The following is a 25,879-nucleotide window of genomic DNA, read 5'->3' as shown; positions in this document are numbered from 1 at the left end:
GAAAGGCCGGCTAAGCCGCGGAGGTCGTGCCGAGAGGGGCGGCATCGGCGCTCCCAGTTAACGGCGGGCCACCGGCCGCTGCGTGTCCCCTAATCCCTCACCGTTTAACGGCCTGCCTCGCACGACGTCCGTTAATCACCAGCTCACATCGCACATCGCCCCAGCAACCGGTGCTGTCCCACTGCTTGGACGGACACGCCCTTCTTCTTTTTTTTTGTCCTTCCGACCTTTTTAGTATATTTTCATCACTTTTTTTTTTCTGGTTGATCTTTCTCTTTTTTGGCCAAATCTCTGTATGCACTCCATTTTGATTTCTCGCCTTTAATGTCATTCAATTTCCTCTTTTTCATAGCTCTAATCAGACTCACTAGAAAGCTGCCTCGAAAGAGATTTGTTTGCTCATGAAGCAACAATTAAGGGGGGAAAACTGACAGAAGGAGACGAGTGCTAATCCTTTTTAATGATGACTACAGAGGTAACACAGATAGGGAGGCAAGGATCTTCAAACATATATCCCAAACTGTACGTAAGCACATCTGGCAAATTTCAGTGTGGATTGAGCTTCATTGGGAACTAATGAGCGTGACTTTGTCCTCAAAGTGGTGTCATTAGAGGCCTGCAAAATCCTTGTTGAGTCAATTAAAGCTCAACGACATGATGGTGACGACAAAAGAAAACAGCATCTCCCCGAAGCCTCGCAGAGGAATTGCTGTAAACACTTTGGGGAAATTGTAATGCACTTTTTAAGACGGTGTTGTAATTTTAGTAACTGCGGAGAGGGACTGATTGGATGACTCAAATAAAAGAAACATGTTGTTAATCAGTTTACTAGTAAGGAAAGATACAGTCGGAGCGTGCTGCATGGGATTTCTTTTTCCGGTAACCTAGGATTTTGTACTATGATACTATGACTGCAGATATACACTCACTTGCCAGTTCATTAGGTACACTAGTGGAAATCATTGCATTCTAATACAGCTGTCCTGCTCTAAATCTTAGCTTCGTGCAGGTTAAGGTATTCAGAATTGTTTCAAATAACAGAGAGAGCTGTTGATTCAACTGTGAGTCTGTCCTTTGCAGTGCTATTGAGTGATGAACCATAGACTGCATAACGACGGAACACCTCACACCTCCAACATGTCTGGCTGGTTTCTGTCATTTTAGGTAGATTATATAAAGTTGATGCATGTTCAAGAGTCAATTTTTTGGATAAGTTTCGTTTTAGTTATTTGACGCTATAGAAATAGGACGTGACTCCGTAAAGCGCTCCCGTTGGATTTTAAAACAAATACACACCTTGCAATGCCAACCTAGACACATCATCAGTGATGTAACCTGGGCTCATCTGGAGTTTTCGGGTCTTTCAGCATCATACACCTTCACCCATGTGACCTAGCCGGGGGTGATCGGTCCCCGGCTTGTGTCTAGGTAGCTTGCGTGGTCCCTCTTAATCCGCAGCCATCTTGACGCCTTATCAGCGGCATCAGTGATGTTCTTGATGGCTTTCTAGCTGTGCAGTCCCCTTACACCCAACAACTTGAGAGCCCTGCAGAGCGACTGGCCAGCGAACCCTCTGCATCCAGAGGGTAGGGCTGTATCGGGTCTTCCACCCGTTCCTCCTCATACTTGGACCACTTCCACTCAAAGCCTCCTCCATCCGGTCTTCCTAGGGCACAATCAACTCCAGCAGGACCACCTGTCAGTCAGGCCTGAGTGTGGTCACTGCGATGGCATCTGGAAATTTATTATTTCATAAATAGGTAGAGTGTATAAGCCAACATTTCCTTATAAGTGGTGGACGCAGAGCAGAGCGTAGTATTAATTAAACTAAAACGAGTGACCATCGATATCGCGGCTTCACGTGGTTCCACTCCTGGACCGTACTGATCAGACTCTGGCTCCAAACTCACAAGAGGAAGCCGCCCGTATCCACTGAGAAAATAGCGTCAGTTTGGCCAATGTAAGGAAGTGGGGACGCATTGTCCATATTTATATACAGGCTATGTGTTCAACTGACACATAGACTGTATATAAATATGGACTCTATTATTTTTTGACAACCCCCTTAGTCAGTGGGGTAGGCTAAATAACAGAAGTTTAATTTAATGCAGTTCAACCAGGAAAATCCAAAATGATCCATTTATTTTCACTCGTGTACCTAATAAACTGGCAAGTGGGTGGAGTAGATTATCAGGGAGTACATATGTTCAGACGTCATGTGTATGCATCGATGCCTCTGCACGGTGTCACTTTAAAGAGGCATTAAATCAAGAGGAACTGAACACGCACGCGAAGAACATACTCATACACAAACAGCACAAGACAAACAAATGACAGAACAAACCAACAACAAAGAACGACACCGGCTTCAAATGCTACGCCTAGCTTTACAACCGCGACTAGCCTCCAGCGTTCCGCATCACGCTCGTCTTTGATATTCAAACTAACCTTAACTGGAAGCGCAGGCCTGCTTTATTCTCCGACTCGAAAGCCGCACACAGATGCAAATACACAGCTGAGGTGTATGCCTTTCTGTCAACACACGAGCGCACACACTCACTTTCCACTAGTCTATTGTCATCCCTCTGTTCTCTCTAAAAGTCCATTCTTCTCTTCCAGTTAAAGTCTTTATTAGAGGTCTCCTACAGTGTCCAGCACACCATGCAAATCTGTGACTGCCGCTGTGCCTTTGGTCCCAGTAACCACCCCAAACCTCAATAAATGCCACATCATAAATAAACATCAAACTGCAAAATACCTTCAGCAGCACGGGGATCCAAAAATCATTGTCTCGAACCATCTGATGGTGAAATACAACGCGACAGAGCGGGAAGATGATTAACATTAAAGGCAACTCAATAACAAATCAAAAATTAATCAACCATTTGAATTCATCACACTCAACAGACTGTCGATATAGCGTTATCTGGAGCCAGTTAGTGTAGGAACGCATCGCAGTAATGGGACTTATCTAAAGGATGTGGTGATGCAGCCTGGAAACCACCAGTCTCCTGTGTAGAGATATTAACTCATGAAACATTAGCACTTTAGAGGCTGACATGTTAAACTATCTAAATCAATGAAAAGCTGCAACTAGTTAATTTTTTGTGCCTTTGCAGCTTCAGCAAATGATATGTCTCTGTTTTCTATAGTTGTTTTCAGGTAAATCTCAAAGTGATGCATTTTATTAACACCAAAAGAGTACCCAAGATATTCAAATTTGGCTGTTAAGACCTCCTACTTCAAAAACCTTGAGAAATTTTGCAATTTAAATTTTCTGACACCGATCAGCCACAACATTAAAACCACTGACAGGAGAAGTAAGTAACATTGACCATGTTGTGACAATTCAGTGTTCTGCTGGGAAACTTTAGGACCTGGCATTCTTTCGTGGGGATGTTACTTAGACATGTAGCACCCACCTAGACCAGACCAGGCGCCCCCACCCCATAGCAATGACACTCCTCGATGGGAGCAGCCATCCCCAGCAGGATGCAGCCTGACAGCTTTAGGAACAACGCAAAAAAACATTAAGAACAGCACAAGGTGTTGACCTGGCCTCCAAATTCACTAGATCCCAGACTGATCAAGCATCTGTGGGATGATCAACAGAGGCCCCTCCCCTCAAAGGCCCCCACTAACAACATTCTGTTACCAGACACCACAGGACACCCTCAGAAGGCCCATGTCCATTCTCTGATGAGTCACAACTGTTTTTGGAGACACAAGGGAGACCTCCACAATATTAGGAAGGTGGTCATAATGTTATGCCTGATCTTGTGTACTTGTGCAGGCCATCTTGAACAATCTATAGGTCATCTATTAGTATTTCTTAATTAATATAAGTATCATTAATGAATGAATATATGAATATTTAGGACTGAAGCAGTTCAATGTAATCGTGTTAATCACATTAATCTGTGAATCTGGATCAGTATGTAGTTTTCACTTCTGACATCTGATAATTTACAATAAGGCTATATACTGTAAATAATAATATCACACATAAATACAAATAACACTTCTGCATCAGGTCATATTTAAAACAAGTATTTCTAAGAGACATTTTTTTGTGTTGCAGTATGACATTCATGTGACAAATTACACAAAATCTGATTAAACTGTGAACGTAGCATCAGTATTAATCACACGCTGATGATCTATGGGTTCGGCGTGAATAATAACTATTGTTCTAATTGGATTGCTTCAGGTTTCAAAACACACATTAGCTTCAACGTTTCGACGAATTATTTATCCATGAATAATTCATTAATGCAGGAAGCAGTAGGTGAAACATACACACACACACTTACACCCACTAAATTCACATCCCATTAATCAAAACAAAGTTCACATGATCCAATCTGCATGCGGCACCTGAGAACACTGATTTTAATTGGATGAAATGAGGATAACCTTTCCTCTAATTGGCTGTGGGAAATGTGTGCGCGTTAATGTAGGCGATGTGTTTTAATCCGAGGCTTAAGCGCGTGTGCATCCGTGTTTAACGCACCCGCACAGATAGATGCAGAAATATGTGGCGACGACTTAAGTTGAGGCCTTTCAGGAGAAGTGTCTGGGCATGTAGTGGAGACCATGGACGCTACTGTCCACAGGGAGATCCTCGTGTCTTACAGTGACATTTAGTTTCCAGGTCTCTGTGGCAGTCCTAGATCTTTAGGGAATAAGGTGCAACCACCACACTGCCGTAGCGACGCAGCCTCAGGAGAGATGGAGACGGAGGGGGCACAGCTGCAATACGCTATCATTTTTATAGGACATTAAAATAGTTTACGATACTCTAGGACTATTACTCTAAGGAATATTAACAATAGCTCCAACTGCAAAAAAAAAACAAAAAACTGCCAGACATCACTACAGATTAGGCCCAAACTCATGTGATGAAGCAGGAAACTGATCACATTCACTGTTGATGAGACTCTAAGGAAAGTAAAAAAAAAATATATCTTCATGTTTGTTTTTGACAATTACAAGACAATAAAAGAATTTTAAAACTAATTTCTCAATATTTACAGCTTAATAAAACATGAAAAACAGCACAAGGTGTTGACCTGGCCTCCAAATTCACTGGATCCCAAACTGATCAAGTATCTGTGGGATGATCCACAGAGGCCCCTCCCCTCAACCCATAGGACCCAAAGGCCTAAAAACAGGACACCCTCAGAAGGTCCATGTCCATTCTCTGATGAGTCACAGTTGTTTTGGAGGCACAAGGTAGACCTACACAATATTAGGAAGGTGGTCATAATGTTATGCCTGAATGGTGTACTTCGTTGAAGATGCAGTTCCTCAACTAGCCACTAGAGGGTGGCTTCAAAAGTGAGTCAAGCCCCCGTGTACCTCAATGTAAAAATGCTCAACTTTACAGCAGCATCTATCTATAGATACAGTCTGTAGTATATACAGTTATTGTTTTGTATTATGTATGAAGCACTTCAAATGTGGACGGATAAATTACTGATACTATTTTTAGTTGTCGCACAGGTGTTATTTTTATTATTACAGGAATAGTTGGTGTTTTGGGAAATACACTCTTTCGTTCTTGCCAAGATAAGACAGATGTTACTCTTTTGACTCCTTTCTAAGTACTAAGGTAGAGAGATACAAATTTGCTTCATTTTACATAAAGCCTTGAAAGTGGAGTGAATTCTGTCACCCCTGCACACACTGTGTCTGAGCCCCATTCCAAACCAGAGGAAGACTTATTCCGTCTCAACTCTGACTGACGTGGCGGCCGTTATAGCTGCAAACTCAACGCGTCTCGGTTGATTAAAATGTCAACTACAAGGTGTTTATAATAGTCTGGTTGTCCGCATGTGTGCTCACCTTGCCAATAATGGGGATGTCCACAGATCCCCAGGTGTCCGCCCCCCAATGTACCATCCCCGACGCAAAATCTGCTGTCACTATTCCTAGGACTGACACACAGACAGAAATGGAGGATAGAAAAAAAAAAACATATGTTGATTTGATTCAGCCATATTTAATTCAGTCTTAGTCTTCAGCCAAAAATGCTTTTTAGTCTTAGTGAGCTATGTGAACTATGAACTTTCTAGTTCACTTTTATCTGTGCGAACTGAACTTTGAACTAGTTCTTGTTTAGCATGAACTTGCACAACACTGGTCTTGGCGAAATTATGGAAACCCATGAAAAGTAATTTATAATTGTTGTTTTTTCGTTTTATACTAATAACGATCTCTTTTCGTGTCTGCTAAATCATATCTCTGCAGTCGCTGCCTTTCTGACGGCCAGCTCACCGATGCCGAGGACGATCTTGTAGATGTGAACGGTGGAGAAGTGCAGGAGGAGGAAGGAGAAGTTGACGATGAAAAGGAAGAGGCACAGAATCACACACACCCACTCCTGGAGCCGTTTACCTGAGGACGAGGAAATGACAAAAAATATATAAGTTTTTAATTTATCAAAGCATCATGAAAACACAAATTTATATCACTGGGCAAAGAGTGAAAGATATAAAGAGATGAGTAGGAGCTCTGATATGCTGCATTAATGAACTGGGTGAGGTCTCTGCAACCACTGGGAGAACAAGTCTCTCCTTACTGAGGGTCAAAGGACCATTCACCTACAATAACTGTGTGTGTGTGTGTGTCCAGGGTGTTAATATGTAATCAGTCAGATGAAGACAAGTGTACTCCAGGCTGCGGGGTCACGACCTCTCATATGTGAAACACCAGCGCTGATGCAGCACCCGCACAGACACACACACAGTGTGTTTCAGGTGGGAGGCAGGTCTCTGCAGGGACAAGGCCAAACTCGCAGGTCAGCATATCAACTAAAGGACAGAGGGAGAGGGACTAACTAAAACTACTCATAATCCAAACCTGCAATTCAGCAGTATTATAAGGAGTAGATGGGGAGGGGGTCAGAGTCAAACACTGCAGATCAGAGACACTGAATTATTGAGGACGCATACATAGCACTGATCGAAAGCCGATTTAATTTGACCATATCTTAACAGCATCACTTTTCTGATTCATTTATTCTTGTAAGTCTTTCTCTGATTCCTTCCTTCAGTTGCCCCGTCTTGTCTGACCTGCCAGGAGAAGCAGGAAGTGTGATATCGGTGTCATCTCACCAACAAAAATAAACTAGAACCGTATAAATATAAACTTCCACTCTTCTGTTTTTAACTCCCCTTCTTTTGTCTTTTCTTTCAACCCCCTCTTTCCACCGTTCTCCTCATCCTTTGTCAGTCTAATGTGCCTTTAAAACTTTAATGTCTTCAGATCCTAATGTATCACACAGCATTAGCAGCCTATAAGATATTCATGACAGTTTTTTTTTCTTTTTTCTAATAAAGCACACGGGCCTGTGAGTGAGTGCGACCGCGCCTATAGACCCGTGCGACGATGAATATGCTATCAGGCTCTCGTAAGGTATGGGCCGCGTGAGATTTAGAATATGTGATTATGGATATTTCAGGAATCATCAAACGTGACCCTTCACCTTCTAAAAATAGACGGCATCAAAGTTGTGGAGAGACAGATGGCTCGTTCGGGCTCAGACGGAAGTTCGGCTCGTGAGCGAGTTTGACTTTGCTAGTTGTTGAAGTTAAATATGCTGAATGTCGAGTGTGATTGTTGGAGATGCATTTTGTGCTGCTGCTGCTGCTGCTAAGTTTAAAGGAATAAATCAACATTTTGACAAATTCACTTACTTGTATTTTTGATTAATACGAAGACTGGAAACAACGAGTCTGGCTGTATAGAAACAACAAAACCCACCTAACAGCACCTCTAAAGATAACTAATCAAGATGCTGCAATCTGTATATTATGCAGAGAATATTACATCGATAAGGCATAACATTATGACCACCTTCCTCCAAAACAGTTGGGACTCATCAGAGAATGGACATGGGCCTTCTGAGGGCGTCCTGTGATATCTGACAACAGAATGTTGTTAGTAGGGGTCTTTGAGGGGAGGGGCCTCTATGGATCATCCCACAGATACTTGGATCAGTTTGGGATCTAGTGAATTTGGAGGCCAGGTCAACACCTTGTGCTGTTCTTCATGTTTTTTTTTTAGTTGTTCCTAAAGTGTTTTTGTGTGTGTGTCTGTGTCAGGCTGCATCCTGCTGGGGATGGCTGCTGCCATCAAGGAGTGTCATTGCTATGGGGTGGGGGTGCCTGGTCTGGTCTAGGTGGGTGCTACATGTCAAATTGTCACAAGATGGTCAGTGTTATTTACTTCTCCTGTCAGTGGTTTTAATGTTGTGGCTGATCGCTGCAGATATTTGCTGGCCATCAGATACTATGACGACAGAGACATTTAAGGCAACTTTCCTAGATAAGGACTTTGCTCAGTCTGGGCTGCGCAAACAAAAATGAAAAAAAGTTTATTTGCAGATGCATTAAAACTTTGATGAGGAACCCACTGAGCGCACAGGAAGTGTGGCAAGAGAAGAGCCATCACGGATGGCGAAGAAATGTTTTTCTGGCATCTACCTAAAACAAAGGCATCTGGACTTGTTTGAGTTTTCTTGAAGACTAATCCAAGTGGTTTCTGCTGCTCTAAATGACTAGTGGGAGTTTAGGTTTTTGTTAGGAACATCTCAGGGCGGTGTCCACCTGAAACTCACATGACTAAGGTCGGTTAAAGGTCCAACACTAACCTGAATTTGAGGATATTGTTCAGATTAACCTGGGTGGTATCAGCTTTTTTTCCAGAATTAGCAGGTTCTCTAATGACCCATGAATGGCCGGTGACTCTTCAAACTCAAGTTTGAATGAGGTTGAAACTTTCTCACGTGAGATGTTGATACTTCCATCCATTTGAAAAAACAGGAGGCTAAAAAAAACAGCACTGATTCTGTCTGGTGAAAATGCTACAAGTTGCTCCTGAGCAATGAATCTCTGTAAGCTGCCTGCAAACTCTACAGCGTGCATAAAATGTGCACAATGTCCTGTGGAGTAACTGTACAAAGTGGACCGCAACCCTGTCTTCAGTACCTTTACTGTAGCTGGGGTCCGGTGCATTCACCTAAAGTGTTCACATGATTCTGTTTTGAGTCCACACTGAGGTTAACTAGACCACATTTAGCTCTGTTGTCTTCAAGCTTTATGTGACACAATTTTCTCCACTCCGCCCCGTGGCGCACACACACACACACCTCAAGGGATGAGTGGTCCAAAATTCACTCCTCTCCAACTCTCACTGCGTCTGCACCCACAGACAATCTGCCAACACAAACACACATTCGCAGACGTACCACGATGCCACAACTGATGGATTTCCTAACACATTCTCACTTTTCATTCTATTACACACGCACGTCCTCTGACTCATACACAAATTCAGTCACTCTATCTCCGTCACGTACACACACACACACACACACACACACACACACCCACGGTGCAGGGCCGCGGAGCAGTGGGGCGGCTGTCAGGTGATGTGCGTCAGTCCTTGGATCCTCTGGCTCCCTGGTGAGGGGAAGGAAACTAGGACAGGCCTCCGCAGAGCGCACACACACTCTCTCTCTCTCTCTCTCACACACACACTAACACACACACATAAGCCCTTGTCCCTCAGGCCATGGCATTGCTGGATATCACACACAGCTAAAGACACACAAAACCACTTTCTACAAGCATGTATGTACGGACATACGCTAGCATGTTTGAGCATAAGCGCACAAAACCTCTCATACGACAACACACACACACACACACACACACACCTGACCTGCCTTCACTTGGCATACAAACACCCAAATTAAACGCGTAAACACACACATGCTGGCACACACCAATCCACGCGCGCTTTTAGGGCCAGAGCGGCGCACTCATTAATATCGTTCTGACAACAACTGGCTCCCTGGCAACCTCTCCGCCATCGCTCACCCAGCAGCAACCCCACTCCGCCCCCACCTCCCAGCCTGTGAGCGTGCACGCTGGTGCGCACGGGGGATTTAACCTGGGCGGAGCCGGGGGAGGGGAACGAGGGGTGCTAATAGGCTGAAATTAATCAACGCCGGCTGATTCGCTGTCTGGGGAATGAGTGGCGGGCAGCAGGCAGCGAGGCAACACATCCTGAATACTAATGGACTAATGGAGAGGAGGCTCGGAAAGTGGATCCCGTCAACTCTCACTGTTGTTTGTCAGGTAACAAGTATACAGAGGGAAGGACCAAGACATACATAGAGTGTGAGTAATGTTCACCATTGTTAATAGCAAATAAGGAAAGATAAGCAACATAAAACCCCACGGACCAAATCAAACATTTGAGTCAAACATTTACAACATCTTTTCAGACTCCTCTCCTTATCAGTGCTCCGTTCTCATTCATTCATTCATTCATCTTCTGTAATCGCTTGTCCTGTGTGGGGGCTGGAGCCTATCCCAGCTGTCATCGGGCGATAGGCGGGGTACACCCTGGACAGGTTGCCAGTCTAAGTGCTCCGTTCTCCCTGTTCAGAAAATATTTGTTTGAATTCTCTTCCTCCCTCTCTGTTCGGGCCTTTCATCCAAGACCAACTGGAGCAAGAAGAGATTTAACTGTTTTCTTATGTGTTAGCATTTCAGTGTCAACGGCTTTTTGAATCCGCCAGAGTCAATGCGAGATGTTTCGTGCGAGATCCACGTTTTTTTTTTGCCGCAGATCGAAGCTTGTGACGCTCGTGACAGAAGCCGAGTGCGAAGGTAGCACGACAATCGGCCAATCAGCAGCTTCGCTTGACAATGAGTCATTGATTCGCTTTTATTTGACTGACCCGTGGTCACAGAGGGCGCGCAGCGGTTAGCGGGACAAAAATTGGGAACAGGTCAACACCGACGAGCGGTGGAAGGACCTCAGAGGAACGTAGGACTACTGCCGTAGACGGTCGCCGGCCGTCGCACTGGGTAAATAGGCCACAGAAGACTGCTAGTTTTACTGGCGTTGAGCTCGATGGGAGTTGACAGATCATATCCATTATCAGAAAGCCAAATGAGACCCTATCCCCTCATGACCTCCATGGGCAAATGATGGAGGACAGGAGAAAGGTTAGGGAGATAAATGTAGGACAACTCTTACTGTACGCTTGGTTCTCGGCGTGTACAGTGTAGTAAGACGCTGTGTCAGAATGTAATTTATCAAGCTTTATGGAATAAATAGGTTTAATTATTGTTATTAGTGGGTAGGGTTTGAGACAATAAAATCATTTCTAACTTTAAATCCAGGCCTGGTACGTTCTCAAATGTATTAATGACTGGATCCTACAAGAAAGAGCATACTGAAGTAATAAGGTTGGGGTTTTTTTGTTTATATTGCAAGGCTCATAGCTATAAAACCTGACCGGTCCCAACGGTGACAACTCTGTGGCTTATTTAGTCACAAGTATTTAAAGCTATCAAGACATTTTGGTGGGTTAGGGCTACATGGGCCTCTATAGGTTCAATGTAATTTTGAGAAACGACAGATTTCTGGGTACACTTTGGGTCCAGATCCTAGAATGCAAAACATTTTAAATATCTTATCAAAACTTTTGTATTTCCTCACCCTTTTTATATGTATATAACTGGACTTAGTTGCTTTTTACTTTCAAATACTAATTTTTAATTTCAAATACTATGCTGTTCATGTTTTTTTTGTTGCAGGGCGTAGCTAAAGGTCGTATATCTTCATTAGGTTGTCAATAAAAAACTGTGATTCTGTCCTTGTCACTCAATAAAAGATGATTTTTTTAAACATATTTGAAGCTATTTGTTACTTGTGAATACTAAAAGACGAGCTCTAGGAGTCAAATATGATTTAATGTGAAATAAAATGTCAAACCCGTTCACTTGAAGAGTCAGCGCTGTAAATTACTGAATACATCATGCATGGAAACCTTCAGTGTATAGTTCATGACTGCTCACGCCCTTGTACTCTGGACATGACCGTCACCCCAATAAGGCAAGAACACACACACACACACACACACACACACACACACACACACACACACACAAAAAAGGGGCAGCCACACTCGGGCTGAATAACCTCTAACAGAGCCTCGGACAAAAAGAAACTGAGCAGCGGCCTGACAGTGTCTCAAAGACGGAGTCAGAGCCGCCAGAATACCTCAGCCACGCCTTTTCTTTCATTTTTCCATCACCTAGCGTCTCCGTCTCTTAGATACATCCCATTTACAAACACTTATTCACTCTGATGTATAGACTGCTAACACATTAGGCGCCAAATCACAGAGGCTGATACTGTATGTACGGGCTTTTTATTCTCTGTCTGCCTGCCTGCCTGTCTGTCTGTCTGTCTGTCTGCCTGTGTCCCCTGGTTTGCTCTCAGCAGACTGTCTTCAGATGGGACTCTGGGAGAGTGAGACGGGGAGAGTGAGCGAGACGTGGGTGGTAAAAGTGGGTCACATGCTCGGAGAGAAAGAGAATAAAAAAGGGGGGAGACAGATGAGGGAGAGAGACACTGAGGGAGGATGACAGTAACATGGAAACATGGGTGGGAGAGAGAGGCAGGGAGACACAAAGAGGGGGAGAGAGAGAGACAGAGGAGGGGGGGAGGGAGAGGGGAGGTCGAATTCCCTTGTTCAGAAGGAGTGGATCAGTCGCAGGCCTCTTTCCTTTCATCTGATCTCAGCGGACCGCAGAACCTGGGACACACACACACACACACACAATAACAGTACACAACACACACAAAACTAACATCAATGCAAAGTACACATACCACAGAAGAAGAAATGATGCACACACACAAACACAATATGTATGTCTTTATGTGGATGTGCACACACACACACACACACACACACACACACACACACACGGCCTGCCAGACAAACTTAATAAATCCATTACCCTGTAGATTCAACAGCAACAAAGAGAGGAATGTGGCAAATGAGATTCAATAATGGCATACCGACACAATGGCACACACACACACACACACACACACACACACACGAATGAAGACAAACAGATGCCTATATCCGGGCACAATAACACACACACACACATGAATTTAACCCACATGAGAGTGAGTGGAAGTAGGCCCTGCTCCAGCCTCCCTCCCTAGCGGAGAGACAAAAAAAAAGGATGGACAGATCCCATCATGTGTGTGTTCCTGTGTGTGTGTGTGTGTGTGTGTGTGTGTGTGTGTTGTATGCCATCCGCTCATCTCCCGGGATCTCTGCTACCACCATATTCATCTGCAGCCCTCATAAGGATAATTACACACACACACACACACACACACACACACACAGGCGGCTCATCTCTCCGAAAATACACAGCATTCCCTGCTCCTCTCAAGCATCGGTCAAGGTCAATAGCAAAAATCCTGCCTCGAAGGCTCGCCTAGAGCCATAGATGCACCGTGTGTGTGTGTGTACGACGTGTGCTTGTGTCTGGACATTATTCATGTGTATGTGTTCCTAATATATTTGTCTGCAGGCCGTACATTAAAAATCTAAATCACAAAAAGCATAAATATAATATTTCTATTTATCAATTCATGTGAACGATCTTATCCTTAAAGAATCAACCTTGTTCCAAGCAAGAGGTAGTGATACTAATCACTCCTATCTTGCTTCCTACAATTTAGGGGATTCACTTTTAAGTTGGCAGTGTACAGTCTCTGCTCTGAAAGCTAAGCTCATGTGTCGCTATTAGAAACTAGGTAAAGACACAACACTTATTAACTGGAGTAGGCGACAAAGGAAAAAAAAAAAAAAAGATGAATACCTTTTAATTGAGGGGAATACAAATGTGTCTGACACGTGCGAGAATCTCCAAGTCGTCTAACCACGCCAGCAGGGAGGTGCCTTTACTGTATGTCCCACCTTCTCGCTCTCACCCCATGACTTCCTGTCTCTCTTCACACTATCTGAAACACTTAAAAAAAAAAAAAAAAAGAAACACAACTGATAGCTTGTGGGTGTGAAGGCCTGCTGCAGGGGAAAGCCCAAACCACAGAGAAAAATAAATAAATAATAAAAGAAACAGAGATCATACAAGTATCTGGGTGCAGAAGAAGGCATAAGCTCTGTGTCAAACTGGACAAGCTCAGTTGTTTTTAGTTAAAATTAGCAAATAATATTTTTATTTTGATTATGCATGGACTTTTCTTAGTGGCAGTGAGCGAACTTATGGGCGATGCATATTGTTCCGTGACGATGTCATGGATTCTGGGAAGGCAACGCCCTTGGCCGCTCTACAGTCATGGATTTTTTACAACTTTCTAGGTATCATCCCTTGAATGCTGAAGTTTCTTTGTCATTAAGAAAACTGAATTGTACTGTAACAGTCAATAGTAGCTGCAATGACCACAAACAAAAAGACACATTGGGAGCCTGTAACAGCATACTTCTATTTTTAATGCTAAAACCTGATCCATTGAACAATGGCATTACATCCTGATAAAACAGAACCAATCTGCTGGGTTCTCCAGTGTTTTTAATGCACAAGTCCAGTCTTAAATGCAGCTTAGCAAAAGCTGGCTGTATATGTTTAAGCAGACGGTTAAATCCATGACTTGCTGCATGCTCAGCGCTGTGTTTTGGGGAAGGACGACTTTTTCTAGGTTAGAGGTGTGGAGACAAACCTCATGAATGAAACTAGTGATGAAACTTTTGGGATCAGGTTCTACTCATGCAGAAAGATCTCAGGAGGCTCAGAAACATGTACTGAAGAGTTCGTTCGAGGAGAATCAAGACACAGAAGTTCAGTTCTGGAATTGTCTCTCTCTGCACACACACATATACCTGTAGCTCTGCAGATGTCCTTGTCTGTTACTTTCCACAAAGTGGTCATGTCACCCAGATGATGCACAGAGATATCTCATTTATCGTATATTTATCTCTTTGGAGTGGTTCTCAGTGTTCTGGGAACAGACGTGACCTCAGAGCATTCTTAATAGCTCGGCACCAACACCAACGTTTGAGAGCAGTGTGACCCAAGTGGCTTTAACATATGAGTAGGATCTGTAGCGACAACTGCTGACTGAAACAGTGGACATTCATTCACAAATTTCATTCACAAATTTTTATCAATTAGCATCTGAAACTTCCTTAAAAGCGCTCCCTTAAAAATTTGTGTATACACCGATCAGCCACAACAATAAAACCACTAACTTGAGAAGTAAATAACATTGACCATCTTCTGACAATTCAATGTTCTGCATGGAAACTTTTGGACCTGGCATTCATTCCTGTGGATGTTACTTAGACATGTAGCACCCACCTAGACCAGACCAGACACCCCCCACCCCATAGCAATGACGCTCCTTGATGGAAGCAGCCATCCCCAGCAGGATGCAGCCTGACACAGGCACACACACAAAAACGGTTTAGGAACAACTAAAAAAAAACATGAAGAACAGCACAAGGTGTTGACCTGGCCTCCAAAATCACTAGATCCCAAACTGATCAAGCATCTGTGGGATGATCCACAGAGGCCCCTACTTTCAACCCATAGGGTTAGGGTTAGGGCTAGGGTTAGAGGCCCCCCCCCCCACTAACAACATCCTGTTACCAGACACCACAGGACACCCTCAGAAGGCCCATGTCCATTCTCTGATGAGTCCCAACTGTTTTGGAGGCACAAGGGAGACCTACATAATATTAGGAAGGTGGTCATAATGTTATGTCTGATCTCTGTACATCATATGTACTTTGCTTTCTGATTTCTACATCGCATTTAACAACTGTTACCCTGTGTGTTAAATGCATTAATTTTATTTCTCATGCAAAGACACAAACACACACAAACTGTGATCCATCTGGAGAATTTTAGAACTGCTCACACATTTTGGTATGAGCCTCAGTCTCAATGTCAGTCTCCTCAATAATAGACAAACTTAGGCACTCAATTACACTGGAGCAGTTGTGATTCTGCTGACTTCACTATAACACTTTACTCTAACCACACGGACCCTGAGGTCATGAGAACACACAGCCACACACAGAGGTCAAAGCCAAGAACAGCCCCCGTGACTCTCAGGGCACCACACACATACTCAAATGGTTTATGACCCCCTGAACTTCATGGCCCTGGGGTCAGCAGATCAGGGAGTCGGCCAGCTTGTGCGCGAATGTGTCGGCCGTCACGTACGAGAAGTGAGCGGATCCACAGACGAATCAGACAGATCTGAGGGTTCTGTCGTCCTGCAGAAGTCAGATCTGCTCTTAAGCTGTTCTCAGCTGGAGTGGAGGAAAGTCGACAGTGCTCTGATGATGCACTGTAAAACATTAGCCCCATTAAGTATTGTGAACAAAGTTTTCAACATTCTAATTAAAGTAATCCATTGACTGGTCAATGCTCATTTAACTCATGTCTTCAGGTTTTGAGTTGATAAAAGCTATGGGGGAGGAAGAGGGGTGATACAATATGAATACAGGGAAATATAGAGGCTGCTGACATTTTGCATTTTTTAATTAAACAGAACTATTACTACAAAATGGAAATACCTTTGAAACAAGGCTCTACAAAAGAGGACTACCTAAGTTATGGTGTGTGGCCGACCGTCAAGAACTTTTTATTTTTTACCGCAGGGATATCTGTCACTGTACTTGTTCCCATGAGCATACACACAGTGATATTTCTTAATTAAGATCTGCTGTTAGTTCTTAAGATAGATTCTGCGCCGGCAACTATGCCCAACGCCATTGCCTGACACGCACTTACCAGGAAATCCAACTACACGTTGCGGAAAATCCATGACCGCTAAAATGCATTTCCTTCGTCCACGTCTCTCGGCAGCTGGACGAGCGCGGAAAATACACCGCCGTCCCTCTGCCTCCCGCACACCATCGCTTTCAGCACTTTCCCAAAACTTATTCATTCATGTATTTTCTGTAACCGCTTGTTCCCTGGAGGGTCGCAGGGGGGCTGGAGCCTATCCCAGCTGTCATAAGGCGAGAGGCCGTACACCCTGGACAGGTCGCCAGTCTATTGTAGCGCTAACCCAAAATTCATCAACGTAAAAAATAAAAAAAAATACTTCCAGCCTCTTTGCTACACAAGTCAGTTTATTAACCACACATATTAGATTTCTGCACCAGAGGAAGAGCTCCTGTGACGTAGAACGTCCTTGCAAGGTTTAATGGGAGCAGGGTGACATATGAGCGGCAAGAAAGAGGTTGAAGATCAGTATCGGCCTTTAGATCACTTACACGCACTGACAACAGACTCGCCAGGGTAACTGAGAACACACAAGCACATACAATACACATAGGTTAGGACGGACATACAGTACACTGGCTACAAACGCACAGGTCAAGAGACAAATGCACATACATGCTAACAGACACAAACATACTGTACTTGCTGCTCAAGACTACGATGTGAAATGGAGGAGAGGAGAGGAGCGGAGGAAAGAGGAGAGGAAAGAGGCAGTGGACCGTGACACTTTAGACATATGGGAGGACCGATGAGAGACGAGGGGATGAATAGAGAGTCGGTGAGAGAAATGGAGAGACGCAGAAACAGAGGGAGAGCGAGATGCATCCAGCTGTTTGTCCATCCTAGCTCTGCTGTAATGAGCCCATGTTTGGCTCTGTGGAGCATTGCCAACGCCTCATCTAACTTCTCCAAACTCTAACAAGCCAAACTGCTATTTAGATTTACCTCCTACCAGCGCTGAACCGAACCCAGACAACTAAGCACATAACAGCGTGGCGCTCCCTTAAATGGACACCATGACATTTTGAATTTTGGCTGTTTATTTTTCTTTAAACAGACACTTGTCAGCATGTGGGGGAACATTTTTGCTTTTAAGTTTCCATAAAATGGCTCGGCAGCATTGTTAGCGTCGCTGAGCATATCTTCCACTCGCAGCCTGCTGTGCCCTTTGGCTAAAATGAGGCAAAGCTTCTAAGTCATTTGGAGATTCACCTGGTGAAATGACAAACTCACACACGACAGCTCGGAAGCAACTGGTAGCTAGTTTTAACCAAAGAAACAGCTTCTCCTCCCCCAGGATACTTGTTTTGTTTTTTTTATAGTTTTTCCAACATGACATGTGGCTGGATTGTGGTTGACAGCTGCTATTGTCCCTTCACACAATTCACTGCTACAGTAAAAATACCTGCAACTCAAGTTGTCTCTACTTTTAGTCTCTTTGACTTTGGAGATCAAATATTCCATGAACACTGAACATTTTAAATGAGCATTTTAAATCTTGACATAATGAAAAACGTTTATATGAACCAAAAGCATTGACTTTATACTTAAAATATACCATGTCACTACAACATCATTTTGTCCCTAATGGTAATCCTCATGTCAATATTTATCCACAACTTGAAAATGAGTTTGTACCTACTAGAAGTACATAACATTGACCATCTTGAGACAATTCAATGTTCTGCTGGGAAACTTCTGGACCTGGCATTCATTAGTGCGGATGTTACTTAGACATGTAGCACCCACCTAGACCAGACCAGGCACCCCCACCCCATAGCAATGACACTCCTTGATGGCAGCAGCCATCCCCAGCAGGATGCAGCCTGACACAGACACACACACACAAACGGTTTAGGAACAACTAAAAAAAACATGAAGAACAGCACAAAGTGTTGAAAAATTCAAATTCATTGCAGAGGCCCCTCCTCTCAACCCATAGGACCCAAAGGCCCCCCCACTAACAACATTCTGTTGCCAGACACCACAGGACACCCTCAGAAGGTCCATGTCCATTCTCTGATGAGTCCCAACTGTTGAATTGGAATTGGAACTGATAAAGTCAGAATCCCAGTGTGCATTAAACTTGTCTGGTCCTGCCGTTAAGGAGATCCTTGCAGAACTGAAAGTAAAGTAAAGTAAAGTAAAGTAAAGTAAAGTAAAGTAAAGCAAAGCCTCTATCGGTCTCATTTGGAAATCAATGTGTTGTTCAAACTGCCAGCCTAAATATTTCTTTCAGTATGTCCATACTCTATCCAAATAATATTATTTTTAATAAAATATACACATGGATTAAATCTGTTCTTTTGAAAGTGGTTTGAGATGCAATTTCAATCAGAATTTTTATAGATGCACCTCAGTCAGAAACAGTCAGGCTGCTCAAATCGGACTCGTAACGCTGCAGATGACAGATCCAGAGCGCTATGCAGGAAATCTCCCGAGAGTGAACAGGTCCTCAACTACAACTTGGCGATAGAATGGTTGTGAAGTGTTATAAGTGGAAAACAAGAAATTAAATTTCTCTTACATTCTGTGAACATTCTTCCCAGATATACATGTAAGACTCGTTACAACCTGAACCCATCCCACAAAGCAGTAAAATCTACACAATCAAGGATCTTAAACTTTACCTGGTTTATTCAGGGAACTCCATGGATTATTCAGAGTGACTGGAATGTTGTAACTGTTGGATTGGGTTACCACTAATGTCTAAATACCCGTTGATATAAAACCTGTCTGCATGGATACCACTTTTTGTCCATCTAATTTGGGTGGAATAACCCATTAAAAGGCTAAGGCTTATCTTGCAGGACATGACAGCTTTACTTTTTTATTATTCATCTGCTCAGCAGATCTGATCTAGTCGTTTTCTGTCATTAACACACAAGTTTCTAGCACATTAAAACTGGGAAGTGTGTGATTTGAATAACTGCTTACAGGGAATATGACTCACAAGGTGCTTAGTGAGGCTTCAAAAAAAACCTCGCAAGCATGGTTTGTCTTTTTCAACCTCTTCTTTAGGTCCTTCTGAAAAGTGTGTATGCAGCATTGCAAACATTAAACTACAGCATTTTGAAGTCTGACATGATTTTCCGTCTGTCCCTGGCATTAAAGGAACAGTCACAAACGCAGCCTCACCAGAACTCCAGGTTCAACGACTCAGCATAAACGTCACTGCTGAGTATTACTGTGCAACATGCCAATGTGAACTTAAGCTGAAGAGTCGTTGTGTTACATCAGAATGCGAACATATTATAGCTTTGTCTGGGCTATTTTTACCCAAAGTCGGTCTGCTAACTAAGCTCCGTGGCCACTGAGTGAAAGGGGATAAAGTGTCAGGACCCCAAATGCATGTGTGATCCTCTTAACCATCAATCAGTGCTACACTCATGCCTGTGTCAGGCTGCATCCTGCTGGGGATGGCTGCTGTCATCAAGGAGTGTCATTGCTATGGGGTGGGGGTGCCTGGTCTGGTCTAGGTGGGTGCTACATGTCTAAGTAACATCCAGGTCCAAAACTTTCCCAGCAGATCATAGTATTGTCACAAGATGGTCAATGTTATTTACTTCTCCTGTCAATGGTTTTAATGTTGTGGCTGATCGGTGTATAATAATAATAATAATAATAATAATAAATTAAAGTTGATTGACTCATGAAGCAAACACACCAAACGCTGAACGCCAAGAAACACTGACCAGGACTTTGGTCCATAGCAGGCTTGGAGAGTTGAGTGAGCCCTGAAGCAGTGTCAATGACGCTGGCAATATTTTTATGTTCTGGGCGTTCCTCTCTTTTATTGCAGGAAATATACAAGAAGGTTGCTTTGACAACCAGTGCCTGGAACTGGTTGCCACTCGCGGACAACCGTCATCTAACAACATGTTCCGCAACAAGCAAATCGATCTATATGTGGACAGAGCTTCACTTAGAATGTTTGCAGTTTGCTTTAGACACACCCACCCGTGAAAGAGAATGGGACCTTCCTCGTCGACTCATTTTCTGCTCCGCAAAACCTCCTGTTTCCCTGTCAACAGCTTTAATTAAGTTAATAACCTGTGTGAGTGTGCCCCCGCACGTATGCAAGTTCATCCGCCGACATTAAAGTGTAATGTTTGCGCTGCCTGGCAGTAGCAACGACTAAATGCCAAAGAGGAGATGGTTATCTCTCTAATGTAATTGCACTGAGTAATAGTGTAGTTCCAATTCCGTTGATGGCGAAGGTGACTCCTTTACTCAGAGCAGTTAAAAATAGGACACTGGCTTTCAGAGAAGTGAACGGTTCGCTCTGTGATGGGTCGCGTGTTGACAGAGGTTAAATGAAAATAAAAATTTGAAAAAAATCTCAAGTCAAGAGTCAGGTCAGATTCTTTCCGGCTCAATGAGTCAGTTCGATGCACGGACACTGCCAGCGCCAGTGGTTTGAGAATACAAATGCACTCATTCTGCTGAAAGGGATTTAAATTTCAGAGCCAACCCAGTGACATATGTTGTACCCTTGTATGGGCTTCACAATAATGTGGTGATAGTGGCGCAAACCCTTTCTCTTCTCTGATCATCGTTCCTGTTTTAGAAAGTGTCAACAAGTTGCCAACACGGCTCGACTAGAGGCAATTAAAGTGCTCAGTGAAGTGAAACGCGGGGCAGATGGTCAGGCAAAAAGTGGCACAAGCCAGCTTGATGCACAACTGGTAACACAGGTTTTCTTTGCTAAGGTCTGGAGCACAGTGTGTCTGCCATCGGGCCAAAATGAATGTATCTACAGTGGTAAAATAGCTCAATTTATGTTGCGAGTTAAGCGTTGCCTTCCTTCTCACAAGCCGATAAATGTCAAAGTTGATAGGAATACAAGTACATATAGTAAACCTAAAATCCTGAAAACCTTGAAGGCAGCGTTGATGATTAAGCAGCAGATAAAGGAACCTGATTAGTGAAGAAATGTTGGATAATATGTAAGATGATGACTTAAACAAACGCAAGAGACAGGATCCAAATCATGACCAGTTCTGCGGACAGGAACAACGGTAGTATTTGAAATTTAAACCAACAGGATCCAGACTGCTGCCTTATTTTCTATCCTGTCTGGCAGGTTTTATTCTGGACAGCTAATCAGAGGCTTATTTGAACTGGTACGCCAGGTGAATTTAAACTAGCAAGGCAAAAAAGGAAACCAGCAACACTCTGGACCCCGAGGACGAGACTGGAGGATTACTGCTGGAGACTCTGTCACACACATTGATTTGGTCCTAAGACTAAACACCTGAAGGCAACAACTTCACTAGCATCTAGAAACTGTACCCATCAATCCTATGGGATAAACTTATCTGAGATATTTGGCTGCATGGTTTTGATGCTAGGAACACTTTAAACTGTGTTAGCTTTGAAAGCGTCAGACATTTTGGAGTACTCGGTTTATTATTTACCTTGCCAAGCCAAGGATTCCTGCAACATCATGTAGGAATCCATCATGTCACTCTTCAGCTTTTGTACTTTGGTTAAACCGATCAGCAAACAGGTGCGCACAAAACTCTACGATGATAACGAGACGCTACTCTTGCTCCAAACCAACAACGCTGAATGCCCTTCAAGTTTTTCCTAAACTTTTCTTAACAAGGACCTCAAGAATTTTCTACCAACGTGCTAGCGACACTAACTGCTTGCTAGCTCTCAGAACTTCTCGTCCTGTGGCTTCCTGTGTTTCTTCAGCAGTCTCCAACTATGCATTTTGTTGATCTGACTGGTTGAAATTCGCCTGTGATTGCCAAGATAGATGGTTTCTAAGATTTCTACGGTTCTCTAAGATGATCTGCCTGTTTCTAAGGACGACTCCTCGGAAAATTCTGTTTAACAAACTATCCATCAGTTATCGTTGCATTTAATAATATAGCTCTGTAAAGTTGCGGACTTTTGAGAGAAAAAAAAAAAAAGAATGATCAGAATCTGTTGCCTACTCCAAATATTTTGTCTCCACTGACATTACGTTCACTTTCAAACCCATAGAAGAGAGCGCTCAACATGTTTTACAAGCAGAGTAACACCTGTTGATTTGTCAGTTAATCTTGAATGACTAAACAGTTACAGCAAATAAAAAACTAAAAACACAGGAAGCTTAGACCCACATCAATGTTCTGCACTACCAACAAAAGCTGTAAGTAGTTCCTGAACTCTGTATTCTAAGGGCGTGCCATATTTGAAGACAAGGAAGAGCCTACAAAAAAAGGTCCTGTACCAGACATGGCTGGGTTATATTTAGAGCTTGGAGCTTGTACAGTAAGTAAAAAAACATGTATACACCCCAGACCCAGTGAGTCGGAAGCCGGTTTTGAACACTGAGCTGTACTAATGCAATGAAGTGTTTCAGGCTCAAAGAGGCCTCACAGAAGGTACAACTGACTCGACTAACTTTAAGTTAAAGTCATCTCTTGTAGGAAATTACAACGGGTGTTTAAGGCTTTGTATTTTTCTTACTCTAATCAGACAATGTGGCATAATTCCATTTTAAAACTGAAGATATGAGGATCTGAAGACCGCATACTGATGACTGTTTTCCTCTTAAGCTGGGGACACACTACACAACAGTCAAAGTCTTTACAGATTCCGAAGAGACTAAGGGTACACACTAACAGACTGCCTGAGAAGATTTTTGTTTGACGACTGAAAGACGTGGGCATGACACGCTTAACAACTACGCCTGATGAGGGATCACAGACTACATGATCTGTCAAACCAACTAAAGTCAACTGAATGAATCAAACTCTTGTGCAAACTCTTGAGAGCAACCGGCATTTTTCATCGGGTCGGTAATCAGTCCACGCTGCGCGATTGCGGTCAGATTCAGCTCAAAACATTCCAGCATGTTTGACTGTCTGCAGCTGAGATTAGGTCAGATCTGTTTCCCTCACACACTAACAGATTTTTTTTGTGCAAACTACCCACGCTGACTGTCCCCAACTAGTGCAGACTTGTGCAGACTTTGCCCCAACTGGGAATCAGGGGTAAAATCCGACAAAATCTTGCAGTGTGTCCTCAGCTTTAGCTGCAGAGAGAAGGCCTTCGCTCTTTTTAATGCACTAAGACGTCCTACTGTGTTAGAGCCATGAGAGTCATGCAGTTTTTCAGAAATTACTCATGAATGACATGTCATGCAGTTTGTAAATCATCCTCATCATCATCCGAGTCCATCAGCTCGGATGTCGCACTGTGGCTTTTAGGCCTCTGCCGGTGCCATCCCTCACACCTCAGCCCTGTTACCGACACCAAGTGACAGCAACACTACCAATAAAACACGCTTTCACCTGGCGAGTACAGCCTGGCCAGCTGCCGGGCTCCGGCGTGCTGCGGTCCCCAGCGAGGCGCCGCGCTGCGTGCAGCCGCCCCGTGCTCATTCCCGTTCGGATCCTCCTCCGCCATGGACCGGTGCCTGATGTCGGTCTCGGAGAGAAGCGACGCCGCCATATCTCCTATCGCCCGCTGTCCCCTCCCGCTGCGGCTTTCAGCTGGAAGACATCAATCGCGTCTCGGTCGATAACTGGTCGCTTCAGCCCGTGTCCCGGCCGGCACCCACCCCCTCTGGCTGTTGTTGTTGTTGTTGTTGTGGCTGGATGCAGGAGGAAGGATGGACCAGCTGATGCTAGCAGCTCGCATGCACCGGAGCAGCCTCGCACCACCCGGAAATACACGGACGGAGCTGCGCTGACACACAGACCTAGTTCACAGGGTTTAACGGCTGCAGCTGCTCCAACGAACATGTGTCACTCCTTTTATCATAAAGCCACAACTTCCGTGTGTTGTACCGCTGCTGTTGTCGCTCAGGTTTTATTCAACAAACTTTATTTCTCTGTCATTTAATGAGACGCGTTCAGAGTTCAACTGGGCTGGCGCGTCAGCTTTAGGGACCGTCTGCATTTCACTGTTTTAATAAAAAATAAATATATTTAAAAAAGTGTGTAAACACTGCTGAAAATACACCAAAAGTTCAGTAGTAGTTGCAGTCAGGTGTCTACTACCAGTTAGGTTTACCCATTTACTCACAAATTAAGAAATGACTCCTGTTTGAATATGTGACCTATTGTGGATTGAGGATTTATAAAATCAGTAAGGATACACTGATCAGGCATAACATTATGACCACTGACAGGAGAAGTGAATAACAATGCTGGGAAAACTTTGGACCTGAACCAGGCACCCCCACCCCATAGCAATGACACTCCTTGATGGCAGCAGCCATCCCCAGCAGGATGCAGCCTGACACAGACACACACACAAAAAACGCTTTAGGTACAAATAATAAAAAAAAAAAACACATGAAGAACAGCACAAGGTGTTGAACTGGCCTCCAAATTCACTAGATCCCAAACTGATCAAGTATCTGTGGGATGATCCACAGAGGCCCATCCCCTCAACCCATAGGACCCAAAGCCCCCCCCCCCCCACTAACAAGATTCTGTTGTCAGACACCACAAAACACCCTCAGAAGACCCATGTCCATTCTCTGATGAGTCACAACTTAATTTGGAGGCACAACAGAGACCTGCACAGTATTAAGAAGGTGGTCATAATGTTTTGCCAGATTGGTGTATGTTGACATTGATCAGCCTAATCAAGAAGAAGAGACTGGTCTTATTAGACTGAAATAATAATATTGATGGTGAATCCAACATGTCATCTGGGCAACAGCTGGACTGGTGGTGTGGTGCAGCAGATCAGTGAATTAAGAGATATACTTCTTCTTCTTCTTCTGAAAAGTGGGCATCAGTTCCAAAACCATGCAATACACACATTATTGATGGGAAGTCAACCGGTAATTTTAAGACTGCAAACGTGAATGTTTCCCAGAGGTCACTGGCTTCATAATAAAGACATTCCTTTACTTTCACAAATGATTTGTATTTGTCAATAGCTCCATCCAGGATTAGTACATTACAATCAGAAGTGGAGTAATCAATTAAAGCGATGAAATCAAAAAGCTTCTGCCGGATATTCTCGAAAAATGTAATATCAGTCGGATATGAGATATCAGCCTGCGGAGGTACTGGCTTAACTTTGTCATCTTGGGAAATGAATGGGAGCTATATGATTTACACTGAACCCAACATAAACCTCTTGACTGTTTGTTCTATGAGTAGGTGGGCTACTGCCAACAGCTGGACTCTTATGGCGCAACACAATTGTGAGAAACTCTACACTCACAACACCAACACTGGGAAGAAAGGAGGTTAAGGGTACGT

At 43.6% G+C, this 25,879-nt stretch overlaps 1 protein-coding gene across 1 annotated transcript in view; it reads right to left on the bottom strand.

The window, feature by feature from the left end:
- Positions 1 to 24,259, bottom strand: part of LOC311495756 (plasmanylethanolamine desaturase 1) — a 36,691-nt gene extending 12,432 nt beyond the window's left edge. The window contains exons 1-3 of the mRNA XM_084555330.1: positions 23,948 to 24,259; positions 6,280 to 6,399; positions 5,848 to 5,939 (exon numbers count right to left, since the gene is read on the bottom strand). Of these exons, the coding sequence (XP_084411456.1) occupies positions 5,848 to 5,939; positions 6,280 to 6,399; positions 23,948 to 24,107 (372 nt within the window). The 5' untranslated portion in view covers positions 24,108 to 24,259. The remainder of the gene's footprint in view (positions 1 to 5,847; positions 5,940 to 6,279; positions 6,400 to 23,947) is intronic.
- Between the last annotated feature and the right edge of the window lie 1,620 nt (positions 24,260 to 25,879).

The sequence above is a fragment of the Chelon labrosus genome, assembly GCF_963514085.1.
Source record: "Chelon labrosus genome assembly, chromosome: 11".
Lineage (NCBI taxonomy): Eukaryota > Metazoa > Chordata > Actinopteri > Mugiliformes > Mugilidae > Chelon > Chelon labrosus.
This window is presented reverse-complemented; position numbering and strand designations above follow the sequence as displayed.